Consider the following 13954-nt stretch of genomic DNA (forward strand, 5'->3'; position numbering starts at 1 on the left):
CAGCCGCCCGCGGGCTGGGACGGGCAGAGCCCTGCCGGCTGCCCCATACGGCACCTCCCCGCTGAGCATCCCCGCAGCAACGGCAGGGACAGCCCAGGGCCCGTACGGGTGAAGTTCAGGTTCAAATTCACGTTAAGATATTAGGGGAAAAAATGTCATTTTTGGGGTGGTCAGGCATTGGAATAGGTGGTGGAGTCACCGCCCCTGGAAGTGTTGCAAGAGGCACCTGGATCTGGCGCTGGGTGATGTGATTTGCTACTCACACCGATGGTGCTGGGTTGATGGTTGGACTGGACGATCTTAAAGGTCTCTTCCAACCTTGATGGTTTTGCAGAAAGTTGTAGGGTCACAGCACCTGGCTGTGACAAAGGCTGATGGGTGGGGAGGTGGAGGATGAAGACCCTGAAGTTGTCATCAAGTGCTTTGCCTCGGAGCATCACCTCCCTGCAGGTGCCGCATCTTGCCCCACAGGTTCTGGCGGTCCAGGTGTGATCGTGCAAGGTAGGGGCAGAGGAAGCCCTGCAGACCAGAGCCGCCCCACCCTTCTCCCCAGAGCTTGAATGTCCCAGCCTAAACCAGGTTCCCCAGCAGCCAGTTGTATTTATAAAGCAACAAAGACAAGCGGGCAATAAACGACCCGTTTGGCTTTGCTGGTGACTGTGAGCATGAGTGGGTTTAACGAGCTGGAACGAGGAGCTGATCCACTCGGGTGCCCAGGAATAATCTGCCACCAAGAGCAAGTGAAGGACAACAGGTCTCCCTGGCTGGTACTGTGGAGGGCAGCCTGCAGTCTTGGGGTTGGAGGCTCCCTGAGGAGCCCTGGGTCTCTCCTCCTTGCTCAGGGTTGCTCTTGGCCCATGAGACGCCTCTTGTTGCTTGTCGATACATCATTGTCCTGTTTGAGCCCTGAAGAAGAGCCAACCCCACTGTGCTCTCACTGCCTTTGCCCAGCTGCTGGTGTGTGTCCCAGCAGCCCACTGAGGGCATTTAGCAGAGTGTGACCAAAACCTGCCTTATCACAGTCTGCCTGGGACCAGAAACAAACTTGGGGCAAAAGGGGAGTTTCCCAGCAAAGCCTGGCAGCTTCCAACACAGGAACTCTGCCAGCTACTCCTGCCTACTCCAGTGTATTTGCTCTTGAAGACCATCCAGCTCTTGGGAAAGCTGTCAGAGAAGCTGGCTGAACCCTGGTGACCACGTTTCCCAGTGTGGCAGCCAGAGTCACTCACACCTCTGCTTCTTGCATTGTCTCGTGCTTGAAGTGCTCACAGAGACATTCACCCTCTCTGCCTGCTGCCCAAGGACACTGGCCTCTCTCAAACAGTCCTTGGGTTCTTTCTGGACAATCATTTACTTGCTGATAAACGTGGTATCTTGGGAGGAGGGAGAGGGCACAAGAAAAATTGTTTGTAAACTGGGCTCACATTTGGTTGACACTTTGATCCAGATAGGGTTTTTTAACTTAAAAAAAGTCTTGCTTTATTTTGTCCTGCTTCCATCATCTCTCCAAGGGATACTTCATGGTGAGGGCTGAAAAAAGGGCTGAGAAAACCCAGAGCTAAGTGAACTGTTTGATCTCCCACCATACCACCACTCCGTCCCACCCCGGTGGAAAGTTTGTTTGCCTTTCTGCTAAGGCAGCCAAAAAAAAAAAAAAAGATTTGTTTTGTATTGACTCAGATGCTTTGCTTTCAGGGCACTCCTGAAGGACCTACCTTGACAAGCAGTGAGTCACCTTTGATGCTGGGCAATGCCCAGACTCTCTGCATGAAGGCTTCTGAGCCTTCCCATATCTCATTCTCCAGTGCCCTCCACCCCACGTGCCCAAGGCTACTGGCAGTGCCTGCTGCTGCTTTGCCTGCTAGTTCTGGGGAGCACCTCAAGCTGAGCAAAGGGCTCCTTGTGGATCTTCAGGCAGCTTTCTGAGCAGGAGGGGAGCTACAGGGGTGGAGGGGGCAGCTGGGAAGGTTGTCTGTGCTTCCTGGGCATTGAAGTTCTCGGATGGGGCTTTAGCCCAGGTGTAGCATGACATGGGAGGTCACTGGTGCCTCCTGGGAAGGCAAACTTCTTTATTTCTGTGTCTTAATGGAAGAGAACTTGATCTGCTTCTCTCTTCTGCTCACCCACAAGCTAGGCAAGCCAGGGTAAATCCAGCCAGGAGTAAGGATAGCTGCCCACTGCATGTGGACTTGCCCAGTCTCGTGTCCCTCCGCTGGACAAATTCTGGTATTGCCTTGTTTTACCTGGTTCTCCTCATTCCAGTGAATCCTTGGAGCTGCCAGGAGATAAAGGAGGAAAGGCAAGGGTAAGCAGGCAGGGACTGACAGGGCAGCATCTGCAGCACTGCAGAGTGTGGAGATGGTCTTTCCAGTTCTGCCTTCCCCTGGGCACCTCCAGGCCCCTGTGGTCCACAGCTTTAAGGTCACCTCTCAGAGCCAGCACAGTGCCTTGGCTCAGCGTTGGCTGGGATAAGATCTGCCAGGACGGTTCGCAGGAGCCCCCATTCCCACCTCTCCAGGGGAAAGCTGCCCCAAGGCCTCCAGGCAAGAGGGAGGGACTTCAATGTAATTTAGATTTTTGTCTCTACATCTTTCAAATATTTTTAGTGCTCATTAAAGTGAGAAAGCGGGGGAGACCCAGCTGGGACTAGCACTGTACAACCCTCACCCAAGGCAACTGAGACCTGACCACTGCCAGACCTAGTCCCAAGTCTCTTCAGCAGAAAGACAAACATACCTTTTTCCCCAACATCATTTCAGTGATTTTTTGGGGAAAGCTTCCAGCTCTTATAGGTGCTGGACATGATATGCCAAATTCCCTGGTGGAGCAGGCGAGTATTGCCTCCAGCAGACACTGCTCTGGCTCACACCGGCCTGGAGTTTCCAACAGGACTTTTAAGCACCTGGATATTGGGACTGGGACATGCTGAAACCTGCCCCATGTGTCCTACCATGCAGTTAGGCACCTTGTAGGGTGGATGCAATGATGGTCTAACCCATCACTAGGGGCACTCTGCCTGAATTGCTGCAGGCACTTGTGCTGGCATGGCCCTCTCAGCCTTTCCAGTGTTATCCTGGCCCTACAAAGGAGCCTGGTGAGTAGCTGGTCCTTTAATGGGCTCTCCTGGCACGGACAGCCGGTGGAGCATGCCAGTCCTGATGGGACCGCAGTGACAAAGTGCTGATCTGGGGACTGATAAGGAGGGGCAGCGCCAGGCAGTGCAGCAAGGTGAGACTATCAGGCCAGCAGAAAAGCCATTAGCCTTTGTCCTGGGCTTTCAGACATGGGGAGAGGGGCTGGGGACAGCATATGTGACAGACCTGCTTCCTCCTGGGGCTGTGCAAGGGCTTTGCAAGCTACTTTTCTGGAGACACTGCCATTTCAGTGAGAGCATGGATCAGAAAAGCTCTGCAGTTAGTTTTACTGAAGAGTAGTCACAAAGCATAACTGCTGGTGGCTACAGTGCTTCAGCAAGTTTAAAACCCTGGGGTTTTAAAATGCCCTTCTGTGCCTCTGCTGCATTTCTCAAGGTGTCTAAGAGCTGCTCTAGGGCAGGGCAGAATACTGGTCCTACCACGTAGTTGGCAGAAGAACATGCAACTGTCAACAGTGCTGCCAGCAATTAGAGCTCAAGTATTGTTTAGGGATTTCAGCTTCTTTCTAGATGGAAGTCTTTTGTTTCCTGGTGTATACAGCTGAGACTGCCCTGCAGAAACCGTGTTTAATGGGAGAGTCAAAAACATACCCTGAGCAGCAACGCTTCAGGGCGTGCTCGTCCTCCAGACAACAGCAACATCCAATTGCTTTAGGTGTCCCCACCAAGTGACCCCAGCCACATGAAGCTCTGCTCATGCAGGGTAAGGGCCAGGCAGGTGGGTTTCTCTCTCATTCACAATGCTGTCTCTGTCCTGCTGCCTGCACGGGGTTCAAATGAGGTTGGAGAATGGTTTTGTGTGGCCGTCAGTCACTTCAAGACCATCCACAGCATTTTTCTGCCATCTGTCATTTTGAGAAGAAAGCAAACAAGAAAAAATAATAAACTCAAATTATTGCCTAATCAACACCGAAATCAGTGCTGCTTGCTCAGCCTGCGGGCCACAATTAGATGCCATCAGCAAATTTGGGCAGCTTGCCTGGGCTGCAGTCTTTTATCTCTTGAAGACTGACAGGCATCCCAGAGATCTGCAGGCAGAGGAAGGAGCTGGGATCTATTTGAAAGGCTTGCCTGGCTCTTGGGGAAAGAGCACATAGTTCAAAACCGTAGGATAAAAAGGAGGGGTTTTGTTTATGTTTATTAATTAAAGGATGCCCCATACCAGAGGATGGGACATTTTGGTCTCCAGTCCCATCTCCAGCACCATCTCACAATAATGCCCTGGTTCATGCAGCCCCAGCATGGTTTGTCTTGCCAGGAGGATGCACTGGGTAATTTGGGCTCACAAATTAAGGAACATGTCACTTGAACATCCTTACAGCTATATGGCAGCCTTGGGCCACTGCATGTCTGTGCGTGCATGCAGGATCTTGGTTAAGGTCACATATCTCCTCTTCCTCCTGTGGCTGCACCACAGCCTGCTTTTCCAAAAGCTGAGAGCTGAAGCAAAGGGCACTCTGCCTTCACCTCAGTTACAGCTGGGGAAGGGTGCAGAGCCAGGGAGGGTGGTGAAGGGACCACCCGGTGCAGGGAGGGAGTGTGCTCAGGACAGCAGGGATCAGGGTGTGGGACTGGGCAGAGCAGGGGGCTGGACGCCCAGGCTCCACTCCCCACTCTCGCTGGCCTCCACATCCACTTGCCCCTGTGCAGGCAGGGCTCAGAGGTGCTCGGAGCAGCTCGGGGGAAAGGTGCCTCATTCTGTTCCTCCTCCCTGGGAGGAAGGTGGGTTAGAGGAATAAGCCTGCTGAGGCTCCAGTGCTCTGAAATGTGATCCTGCCGCAGGCACCTCCCTGGGCCCCACCTCGCCCTCTCCGACCTATATATCCGTCTGTCGGTGTCCGGGCGCGGGGGACGTGGGCTCACACGGGCTGCCAGGCCCCCACAGATCCCTGTGGATGGAGAGGCCGAGGCACCAGGGCATGGCGAAGAACACGAACATGCGCTGGCGGCTCCCGCTCGTCTGCCTCCTCTGGGAGGTGGCCATGATCGTCCTCTTCGGGGTCTTCGTGCGCTTCGGCCCTGAAGCTGACGCGCACTGGGAGGAAGAGAAGCGAGAGCTGAACCTGACCAGTGACATGGAGAATGATTTCTACTTCCGATACCCGTGTGAGTATTCTGGAAGCCTAGTCCTGGTCTCGCTGGTCCCCACCCATCCATCCCATCCCATCCCAACCCATCACATCCATCCTATGCTGTCCCAGGGCAGAGCCTGTCAGAGGCAATCTCTCCACCTACTGCTCGAAGTTGGGCTCTTGCCTTGAGGTTGGTTTGGGGTGCACCAAAGAGCAAGAGAAAAGCCTCGTGGCCCTCCAGGCACTCTTGGGGCTCTGTCAGCAGGGTACTGTGACGTCTTTTTTCCAGGAATAGGGCTGACGTGTTCCCAGCACCCTGCAAGTGTCAGCTTGCTGCCCCCTCCCTCAGCTCTGGATCAGAGCAAGCCTTTCTGTGCATACAGAGGAATGGCTGTTGAGATCCTGTGACATCTTCCTCCCCTTCCTACGTCCTCCCCCTCACTAGCGAGTTACCCTTTAGTGACTGGCATTTCAATGCCGGAGTCCTCCTAAGTTGCCAGGTTCCCAGGGCTCTTGGGTCACTGCATGGTAGAGCCACAGGGATTATTCAGGTGGTTAAAGCCCTTCTGGCTGGGAAGTACCTTTGGGTGGCTTTGATCTCCAGGGCTGGTCATCTCTGTGAGCCTTTCAGAACAGGCTGCTTCTGTAGGCAATTGTTTCCAAGGAAGCAACAGACCTGAGTCACGCATCTATTTAGAACATTTCCATTAAAAACACCTGCTAAATCAAAGGAGCTATAGCAACCTGTGGCTGCTGAGGATTAGCTAGTTCAGAGAAGGATTTGGTTACAAAACCCCAGTGCTCAGCCAGCCTCCGAGTTAGTGTATGACCGTGGTTGCCCTGGGCTCTCCCTGGAGACCTGCCCCACACAGGTTGGCATGAAGCAGCAGCGGTGTCTGGGAACTGCTCTTGTCACTGATGTGCTGAGAGGACATCAGGAGTCCAAGGAAGAGCTTGTAGGAGCTAAGGATGTGATGTTTCTTCTCTCCTCATATCCCACTCCTGCTCCGCAGTGCCAAATAATCCCCCTCAAATGGCTGCGTGGATTCACACAACTAAATCAGTCTATGGTCAACTGCTCAGTTTAGCTTTGAATGAAGTTTCTGTTTCAGACCCAATGAAAGGTTCACATGCCCAAAAGCTCAGCTGTTTTTTCTCCCTTATCTAATCAGAAATAGTCTGTTTCTCCAAAGATGGGCAAACACAACAAGGCAGCCAAGCCCTGGAATTTTGATCCCTGTGTCATTCCAGTGCTGCTCAGAAGAGAGTGTGGTGGTTGAACACCTGAGGATCATTTGTATCAGCATATCTGTGCCCACTGCTGTCCCCCAGGACCTATCCCTCTGCAATGGCAGAGGGATAGGAGTATCAAACTGGCACATCCTGTGAGACAGAGATGGTTGGGAGGGCAGGCAGAGAGAAGCTGTGTCAGCAGTGCCTGTTGCCAGGTCCAGTCAGTGTGACAATTCCTTCTCATTTTGAACTGCATATGAATATTCCCTAATGGGTGACTCATCTGCTCTCTAGGGAAAAAGAAATGAGATTCCTTGTCCGGGTAACGTTCCCAAAGCCCAAACACTTCCGTTGGATAGTTATGGTGATTGTCCTCCCACAAAAGCAGGCTCACAAAACCTTAGGGCATGGCAGTGCCTGGGCTGCCTCTCAGTGATGCCAATGTTATTTTTCACAAAGGATAACAAAGACAAGGGTTAGAAAAAGGGTTTAGACTGGGTGCAGTTTGAAGAAAGGCCTGCTCTTCCTCCTGGGTTTGCACAGGGTCTAACACACAGTGGGATCCTCTGTGTTTTTGGAGAGTGCATAGTCCGCAACTTTAACTCTGACCTGTGTATTTCTGCTTTTAGGATGAAAGAATGAACACGTAATAGGAATGGCAGCAGATAATTCTAGCTTTGTATTGTGCTGCTCTCAGAGGAGAAGAGAGAGAGGGAGAATAAATACATCTGCAAAGGAAAAGTCTGTGAGACTGTATGGTAAAACCAGTGTAAGAAAGGCTGGTTCTTAGGACATGGAAAAGTGCATTTGAAGTGACCTCTGTTGAACAGTTCCAGCTGCAGATCTTGTCTCCTTCCTTTTTTATGAGTGCTTTCATAGGCATGGGAGGCATTTTAAAAAACAAGCAGATTAACATGGCACTACATGGCTTAAGCCTGTCCAAATTCTTGTTTGGGGTAGAGTGGATTTACCCATCACTGAATTTTCTTTGCCCTGAGCTTACGCCCTCTCTGAGATGCACGGACATTGCTGGTTATAATGGTTTGTGCACTGCAAAACGTAAAGCTTGCTGGTGTAGCTCCATCAATGCTGTGTTCACCTGTTCTACAGATCCCCAGTGAGGGATCCCAGCCTTGGGTCTCCTGTTTATTCATGGGCACGGTGGCCCGCAGTGAGAGGGCTTGCATGGTTCAAATTGTGAGTATGCAAGCATTTCAGCTCACTTAATTGCAAAGCGATGCTTATCTGATAGAAACGTGCAGCATTAAGAAGTACAGCAGGTTTACTGCACCAAGAAGGTCTTTCAAGAGGCTCACACAGGTCTGGTTTCCCCCAGGGAAGGGCATCTGAGGGGCTCGAGTGAGCAGGTCTGAGCACTAGTGGGAAGAACTGGGTCTCTCTGGTTTAAGCACTATAAATCTCACAAGGTGGGGTTCTGGTCTCAAGGGTATTTTGCCACTGATTTCAGCAGCATTTAAAAATGCACTTGTAAACTTTCCTTGTTCTTGCGCTCTCCTTGATCTGAGCCAACGCCAGGACCCTGCATTGGACAGATCTACCCAAAATGATCATTCATGTGTTTTAACAAATCTTCACTGTCCATTCATATGATATTTTCCAAGTCTTTTACAAAAGGAGAGAAACAATCTGAATAGAAATATGTTTTCCTCTGTACACTCTATTAGTCTCTGGGCTTCTCTTGCACACAGCTTTTAATAAACATTTACTTACAAGACTGAGCCTTTTTAAAAAAATGCCAGTTTCTGAAAGCTGAGCCATTTTCAGGCTTAGAACTGGGGAACATGGGACAAACACACACTGTCACTTGCATTTCCTCCCTACTGCCAGTGATGCAGTTGGTTTCTTTTCAACACCAAATGCAAGTGGCACTTGCAGCCCTGCTCTCCTCAGAGAACTGACAGTCCCTTCCCTCTGTTCAGCTTTCCAGGATGTCCATGTGATGATCTTTGTGGGCTTTGGCTTCCTCATGACGTTCCTCAAGCGTTATGGATTCGGAGCTGTGGGTTTCAATTTCCTCCTTGCTGCCTTTGGGATCCAGTGGGCTCTCCTGATGCAGGGATGGTTCCACTCTTTCAAGAATGGGAAGATCCTCATTGGAGTGGAGAAGTAAGGAGGAAATGGGCTCTGGGATGCCACCTCTTGACTGGCCAGTGGAAGAGCTGGAATGGGAGCCAAGCAACCGCTGACATCTGTCCCTCAGTTATGTCAAATTAGTCTCTAAACTGCTGTCTTTTCTGCACATACCTGCACTTGCCTTTTGCCTTTTGGTCCTGCCATTATGGTGGTACTGCTCAAAGGGAAACATGAGATGAGTGTCCCCCCCTTAGTCCCAAGCCAAGCACCGTGAATGCCAGTGCTGAGAACACGTATAATCCATATTATCTAAATAATTTGGGGAAAGCACATTTCCTGAGCAGTATGTAAGGATGGGAGGAAAGTCAATGGGAAAAACCCAAGGGTGTCTCCTAATCACCTGTTTGCCTTTGGCTGGGATCTTTAGAGCTGGGGATGAGTGAGGGTGAGTTACAGAGGAGTATTTCCTTATTAAACCACAGTTTTCCTTCCCTTTTTCCAGCCTGATCAATGCTGATTTCTGCGTGGGCTCTGTGTGCATTGCCTTTGGGGCCATCCTGGGCAAAACCAGCCCCATACAACTCCTTGTCATGACTTTGTTTCAAGTCACGCTCTTTTCAGTGAACGAGTACATCCTCCTCAACCTGCTCCATGTAAGGCTTTAGGTAGTACCCTCTTGGTTCTGTTCCTTCCTTTTTTGCATCTTTCCAAATTGTCTCCCTTTGCTATGGCTCCACCAAGCTAGGGCTCCTTCATAAGCATTTAAAATGCAAGAATTCAAGCAGAAAAATTAGGCAGATTATGAAGGAAAGGGTCAGCGGAGTGATACTTCCCCAAGAAGGGAGATCTTCTGGGATTTTAAACACCATCCTGGCAATTCAGAAGCACTGGGTCCCTCTGTCACAGCTCCCAAAGCAGACAAGAAGTCTCAGCACAGATGACCAGTCACTGTCTTTGTGCCTCAGCTTTCTGTCTCATCTGTTTTCCCTGCTGGAATATGGGTATTGTAGAAGGAAATCAAGTGACAAAGAGGACAAGATGTCTGCTGACAGAGGCAGGGTTCCTGGCCTCCAAAAGAGGGCTTGAAGGGCTGGAAGAAAGCAGGTTCTCACAAGAGTATACCTGGGAGCCAACCTGGCTATTGCTGCAACCTTCTTGCCACTGGGACAGGTCAGAAACTCCCCTCTGCCTTGATGCCTTCCAAGGAGGATCTAAGTGCACAGGACCAAGTGAATGGGATAGAGAGCAGGACCAGAGCAGTTTTGTCCACCTCTCCACATGACTGTGTGCAGGCAGGAAGGTTGAGTGGGCCAACAAGTCGGTCACGATGCAAATCAGGCCTCAGCTCCAGAATAAGCGGCCACGGCAGATGCAAACCTCTGTTTCCCCATGGCTGCAGGTAAAGGACGCAGGTGGCTCCATGACCATTCACACCTTCGGAGCTTATTTCGGCCTCACAGTGACACGCATCCTGTACAGACCCAACCTGGAGCAGAGTAAGGACAAGCAGGGCTCCGTGTACCACTCTGACCTCTTTGCTATGATAGGTGAGTCAGCCCTTGTCTCGAGGATGCTGCTACATGCAGAGCACTCAGCTGCAGAGAGCTGGTTCCTCCTGTGTCTCTGGGAAAAACTGAAACCAGGATATGGAGCTGAGGAGCTCTGTATCCCAGAGGTCTTTCACCTTTCAGAGTTACTGAGCTTCCTTCATGAGTGGATGGGCTTAGATGGTGCTTGGGAAAACAAGGATGCATTTCCCTTCTCTCTGGCAGCCCTTCCCGATACTGGTCTCATCACATGGGGTGCTGCTCTGGGGCAGCAGCACTATAGGATTTAATTTCCCCATGTGCAGAAAGATCTTCTTTAGAGGGATTTTTTTCCCAGTCCCTGTATGCTCACTTTTCCCTTTCTCTTCCTTGTCCCATCCTGCCCATCCCGCCAGGTACCCTGTACCTATGGATGTACTGGCCCAGTTTTAACTCAGCCATTTCTGAGCACGGGGATGCCCAGCACCGCTCGGCCATTAACACATACTGCTCACTGGCTGCTTGTGTCCTCACCACGATGGCTTTCTCCAGCATGCTGCAGAAGAAGGGCAAGCTGGACATGGTAAGCTGGGAGCAGAGAGCCCTGCAATGCCCAGGGGACTTGTAATGAGGCTGATCAAGGGTCTAGGAAACGACTGGCACTTGTCCTTTGCTTGAACAGATACGAGGTTTCAGGGCATAATGTTGAAACCAGCATCCAGGCAGGAACTGAGATTATGTTGAATAAGAAAGTGGGAAATGTGTCTTGCAGTGCTTGAGGTGTGGAGTGATGCCCTGCACTGCAGTGGACCCAAGTCACAGCAGGGACTGGACTTGCTCTGCCCAGAGCTGGGTGCATTGCAGAGCCGTGTTTGGCAGCACTCTCCAGCAAGCAGGGCCTGTGCAGCAGCTCATGAGCAATCGGGGGGCTGACTTGTACGTGTTGGGTGTGTGGGTGACATGTCTTTGTGACAGCAGAGCTTGCATGACACACGGGTGAGACAATTTCCATCTCATCGCAACTCCCCACCCAGATCTGTGGATGCAAAGAACGTGTGTGGTACAGGGAGTGGGAGTCTGTGTGCACCTGTGCTACAGACAGAAACTGCCTGCTCTTCTCTTGTTTTTTCACGACCAAGCAGGAAAATGGGCCCTGGTATTTACTCTGGAAACACTTTCAGAGTTGATTCTTCCACTTTGCCATTTGCACCATGCCCTGGCAATTACAGTCTCCCTGAGATGCCAAGGCAGGGCGGTTACTCCTGCAGGTTCACATCCAGAACGCCACGCTGGCGGGCGGCGTGGCCGTGGGCACCAGCGCGGAGATGATGCTGACTCCATACGGCTCCCTCATTGTCGGGTCCATCTCTGGCATCGTGTCCACGGTGGGGTATGTCTACTTCACGGTGAGTGCTGCTCGAGGGGTCTGTAGCCCTGGTCTGGCTGAGGAGACCAGAAATGGATTCACTTCCCTTAAAGGGAAGGGAATTCATACACTCCTGCTTCCCAGAATCCCTTATGAAATGCCCTTCTGCCTCTATTTACTGCCCAAAAATGCTCAGAAAGAGTCAGACTCCCAACAGGAAAGTGTTCGGAAGAAATTTATTATTTTATCTTGATCTTGGCTCACATCTTTGTCTACAAGCCCTTAACATTTTAATGGGACACAATATCACTCTTCCTTCTCTGCTTATCTCCTGTGGAAGGAACTAATCCTTGCCAGGGCCATGGTCATCTCCCTGATCTGTCTCTACTTCGCTCTCCCTCAGCCTTTTTTGGAGTCTAGGTTGCACATTCAGGACACATGTGGCATCCACAACCTCCACGCCATGCCAGGCCTTATTGGTGGCATTGTGGGGGCCATCACAGCAGCTGCAGCTACAGAGGATGTATATGGAAAGGAAGGGTAAGACAGCTTGAAAATCTTCTCTGAGAATACATTTTGCCTGAGGCTCCTTGGGCTGGGAGCAAGGAGCATTTAAAAGTAATTGTTAATTGTTTTGTTTTGGGGGGTCAGGTACGGCTGAAGGTCTGAAATACAAAGGGCACGTTTATATTTTGTGGTCCTCCTAGGTAAAGCTCTGTCAGGAGCCAAAGGAAGAAATGAGCAGTGTTTTGGTCATTGCAACACTTCCCTGGTCCATTGCAGGGGAGGGATGAGGCTAGGGAGGAGTCCCCGAGAGAGCAGGGCAACAGGGCTCCTCCAGAGCCAAGGAATGTCTCCTGCTAGGAGCAATCCTCACCGTTTCTGCCCTCGGCAGGTTCATCAAGGCATTTGACTTCACTGGCATGTACCAGACGCGGACACCCAGTGTCCAAGGAGGGTTCCAGGCGGCCGGGATTGTGGTGTCTCTGCTGATGGCGTTTGTCGGGGGGGCCATTGTGGGTAAGCCAAAGGGGAGAGTTGTGCCAGCCTGCGGCTAAAACGGAGGCATCAATGCGCTCCTGCCCGTGGCTGGATGCGCCCGGGGTGGGGGACGGCACCCAGCACCGTGCCGGGGCTGCGTTTGCCCCCTCGGGTGGACCACACTCATCCTGCCTGCATCGCCCCCGGCATCACGGCCCCCTGCCCACCGCCCTGCCCGCCTCCTTCCAGGGGGCATCCTGAAGCTGCCCATCTGGGGGGACGCCGCCGCCGAGAACTGCTTCGAGGACGAGGTTTACTGGGAGGTGAGGGGGGTCCGGGGCGGGAGCGGGGCGGGGGGCACGAGATGGCGCTGTCGGCCCGCGGCCCAGCCCGGGGGGCTCAGGGGGCTCTGCCGCGCCGCAGGTGCCGGAGGACGAGGAGAGCGACGTGTACCACATGCACAACCCCGACAAACCCGCGTCGCCCTGAGCCGCCACCGCCCCGCTCCTTCCCCGCCGCAGGACCGCGGGCCCCGCTGCGGGGCCGAAGGCTCGTTTACTCCCCGTGACGACGAGGGCTCTGCCCTACTCTCCCGCTTTTGTAACGCGCCGTTGTGGATAAAAATAAAGACGTGTTCTTCTTTCCAGGCCTGTACTCCCGTGTGCCCACGGCGGAGCGGGATGGGATGTCGCTCAGACCCCGTGTCTCCCACCAGCGGCACAGGGCAGCTGCCGGGAGAGCTCTTGGCTGCCGGGGGGGAAAAGAGGAGGCACTGGGACACTCCTGGCACCTGGGAGCCAAAGTGGAGGCATGAACAATGGCAATACAGGCTGAGGGTATTAGTTACATGATGTATTAGTGAAGGCTGGGGAGATGCTTGTTTTAGGACCTGGCAACTTAACATAGTGGTCCTGAAGGTCCCCACAGCAGGGGCTGAGCCCCTGTAGGAAGCACAGGCCAGGCCAGTGCTTTATGGGGAAGGGGATGATTGGGGTGCAGCAGCTGTGCCTGTGCTCATCTAGCCATCCACTGTGTGGGTGAGGGCAACTGTGAGTCTGGCTACACTCCTACCTGTCTCTACCATCACCTTCCCTTGACCTGCTCTACTGAGGCCTCCATCAGCTCCTTGGGAACCTTGTTTGCACATACAGCATATGCTGGCAAGACCCTTCCCTCTTTTTGGCTTCACCCATTTCTTCCCACGTCATCAGACAACTCCTTCCACTTACTGGTGCTGTATCATATAATAAATGACAGCAAGAGTCCAAAGCCAGAGCATGGTTTCCCTCTTAGCTGGATCATCAGGCTTCAGCCAGAGTTGGAGGAAACACGAACGAAAATTGGACCTAAAATCTGCATGTTTTCCCGGGTGATCTAATGTGAGGAGCAGGAAAGGAAAAGAGCGAGGGGGGGGGGGAGAGGAGGTAGGAGGGCTGATAGGTCTCTTCACTGCATCTAGCTGTAATTCTCACACCTGAGGGGGGGAGTCAAAAGTAGCTATTCACATCCCCTTGGGATATGACACCCT

The 13954-nt window shown here is 52.2% G+C and overlaps 1 protein-coding gene across 1 annotated transcript; it reads left to right on the forward strand.

Annotated features, from left to right (window-relative positions):
* Positions 1–5007: 5007 nt before the first annotated feature.
* Positions 5008–12961, forward strand: RHCG (Rh family C glycoprotein). Its single transcript, XM_050309497.1, has 10 exons — positions 5008–5260; positions 8400–8586; positions 9056–9206; positions 9953–10100; positions 10496–10662; positions 11348–11485; positions 11849–11985; positions 12341–12465; positions 12676–12749; positions 12850–12961. Exons 1-10 carry the CDS (start codon positions 5050–5052, stop codon positions 12913–12915), a joined length of 1404 nt encoding a protein of 467 aa, XP_050165454.1. The 5' UTR covers positions 5008–5049; the 3' UTR covers positions 12916–12961.
* Positions 12962–13954: the final 993 nt, after the last annotated feature.

The sequence above is a fragment of the Myiozetetes cayanensis genome, unplaced genomic scaffold (assembly GCF_022539395.1).
Source record: "Myiozetetes cayanensis isolate MyiCay16 unplaced genomic scaffold, myiCay2020 scf14, whole genome shotgun sequence".
Lineage (NCBI taxonomy): Eukaryota > Metazoa > Chordata > Aves > Passeriformes > Tyrannidae > Myiozetetes > Myiozetetes cayanensis.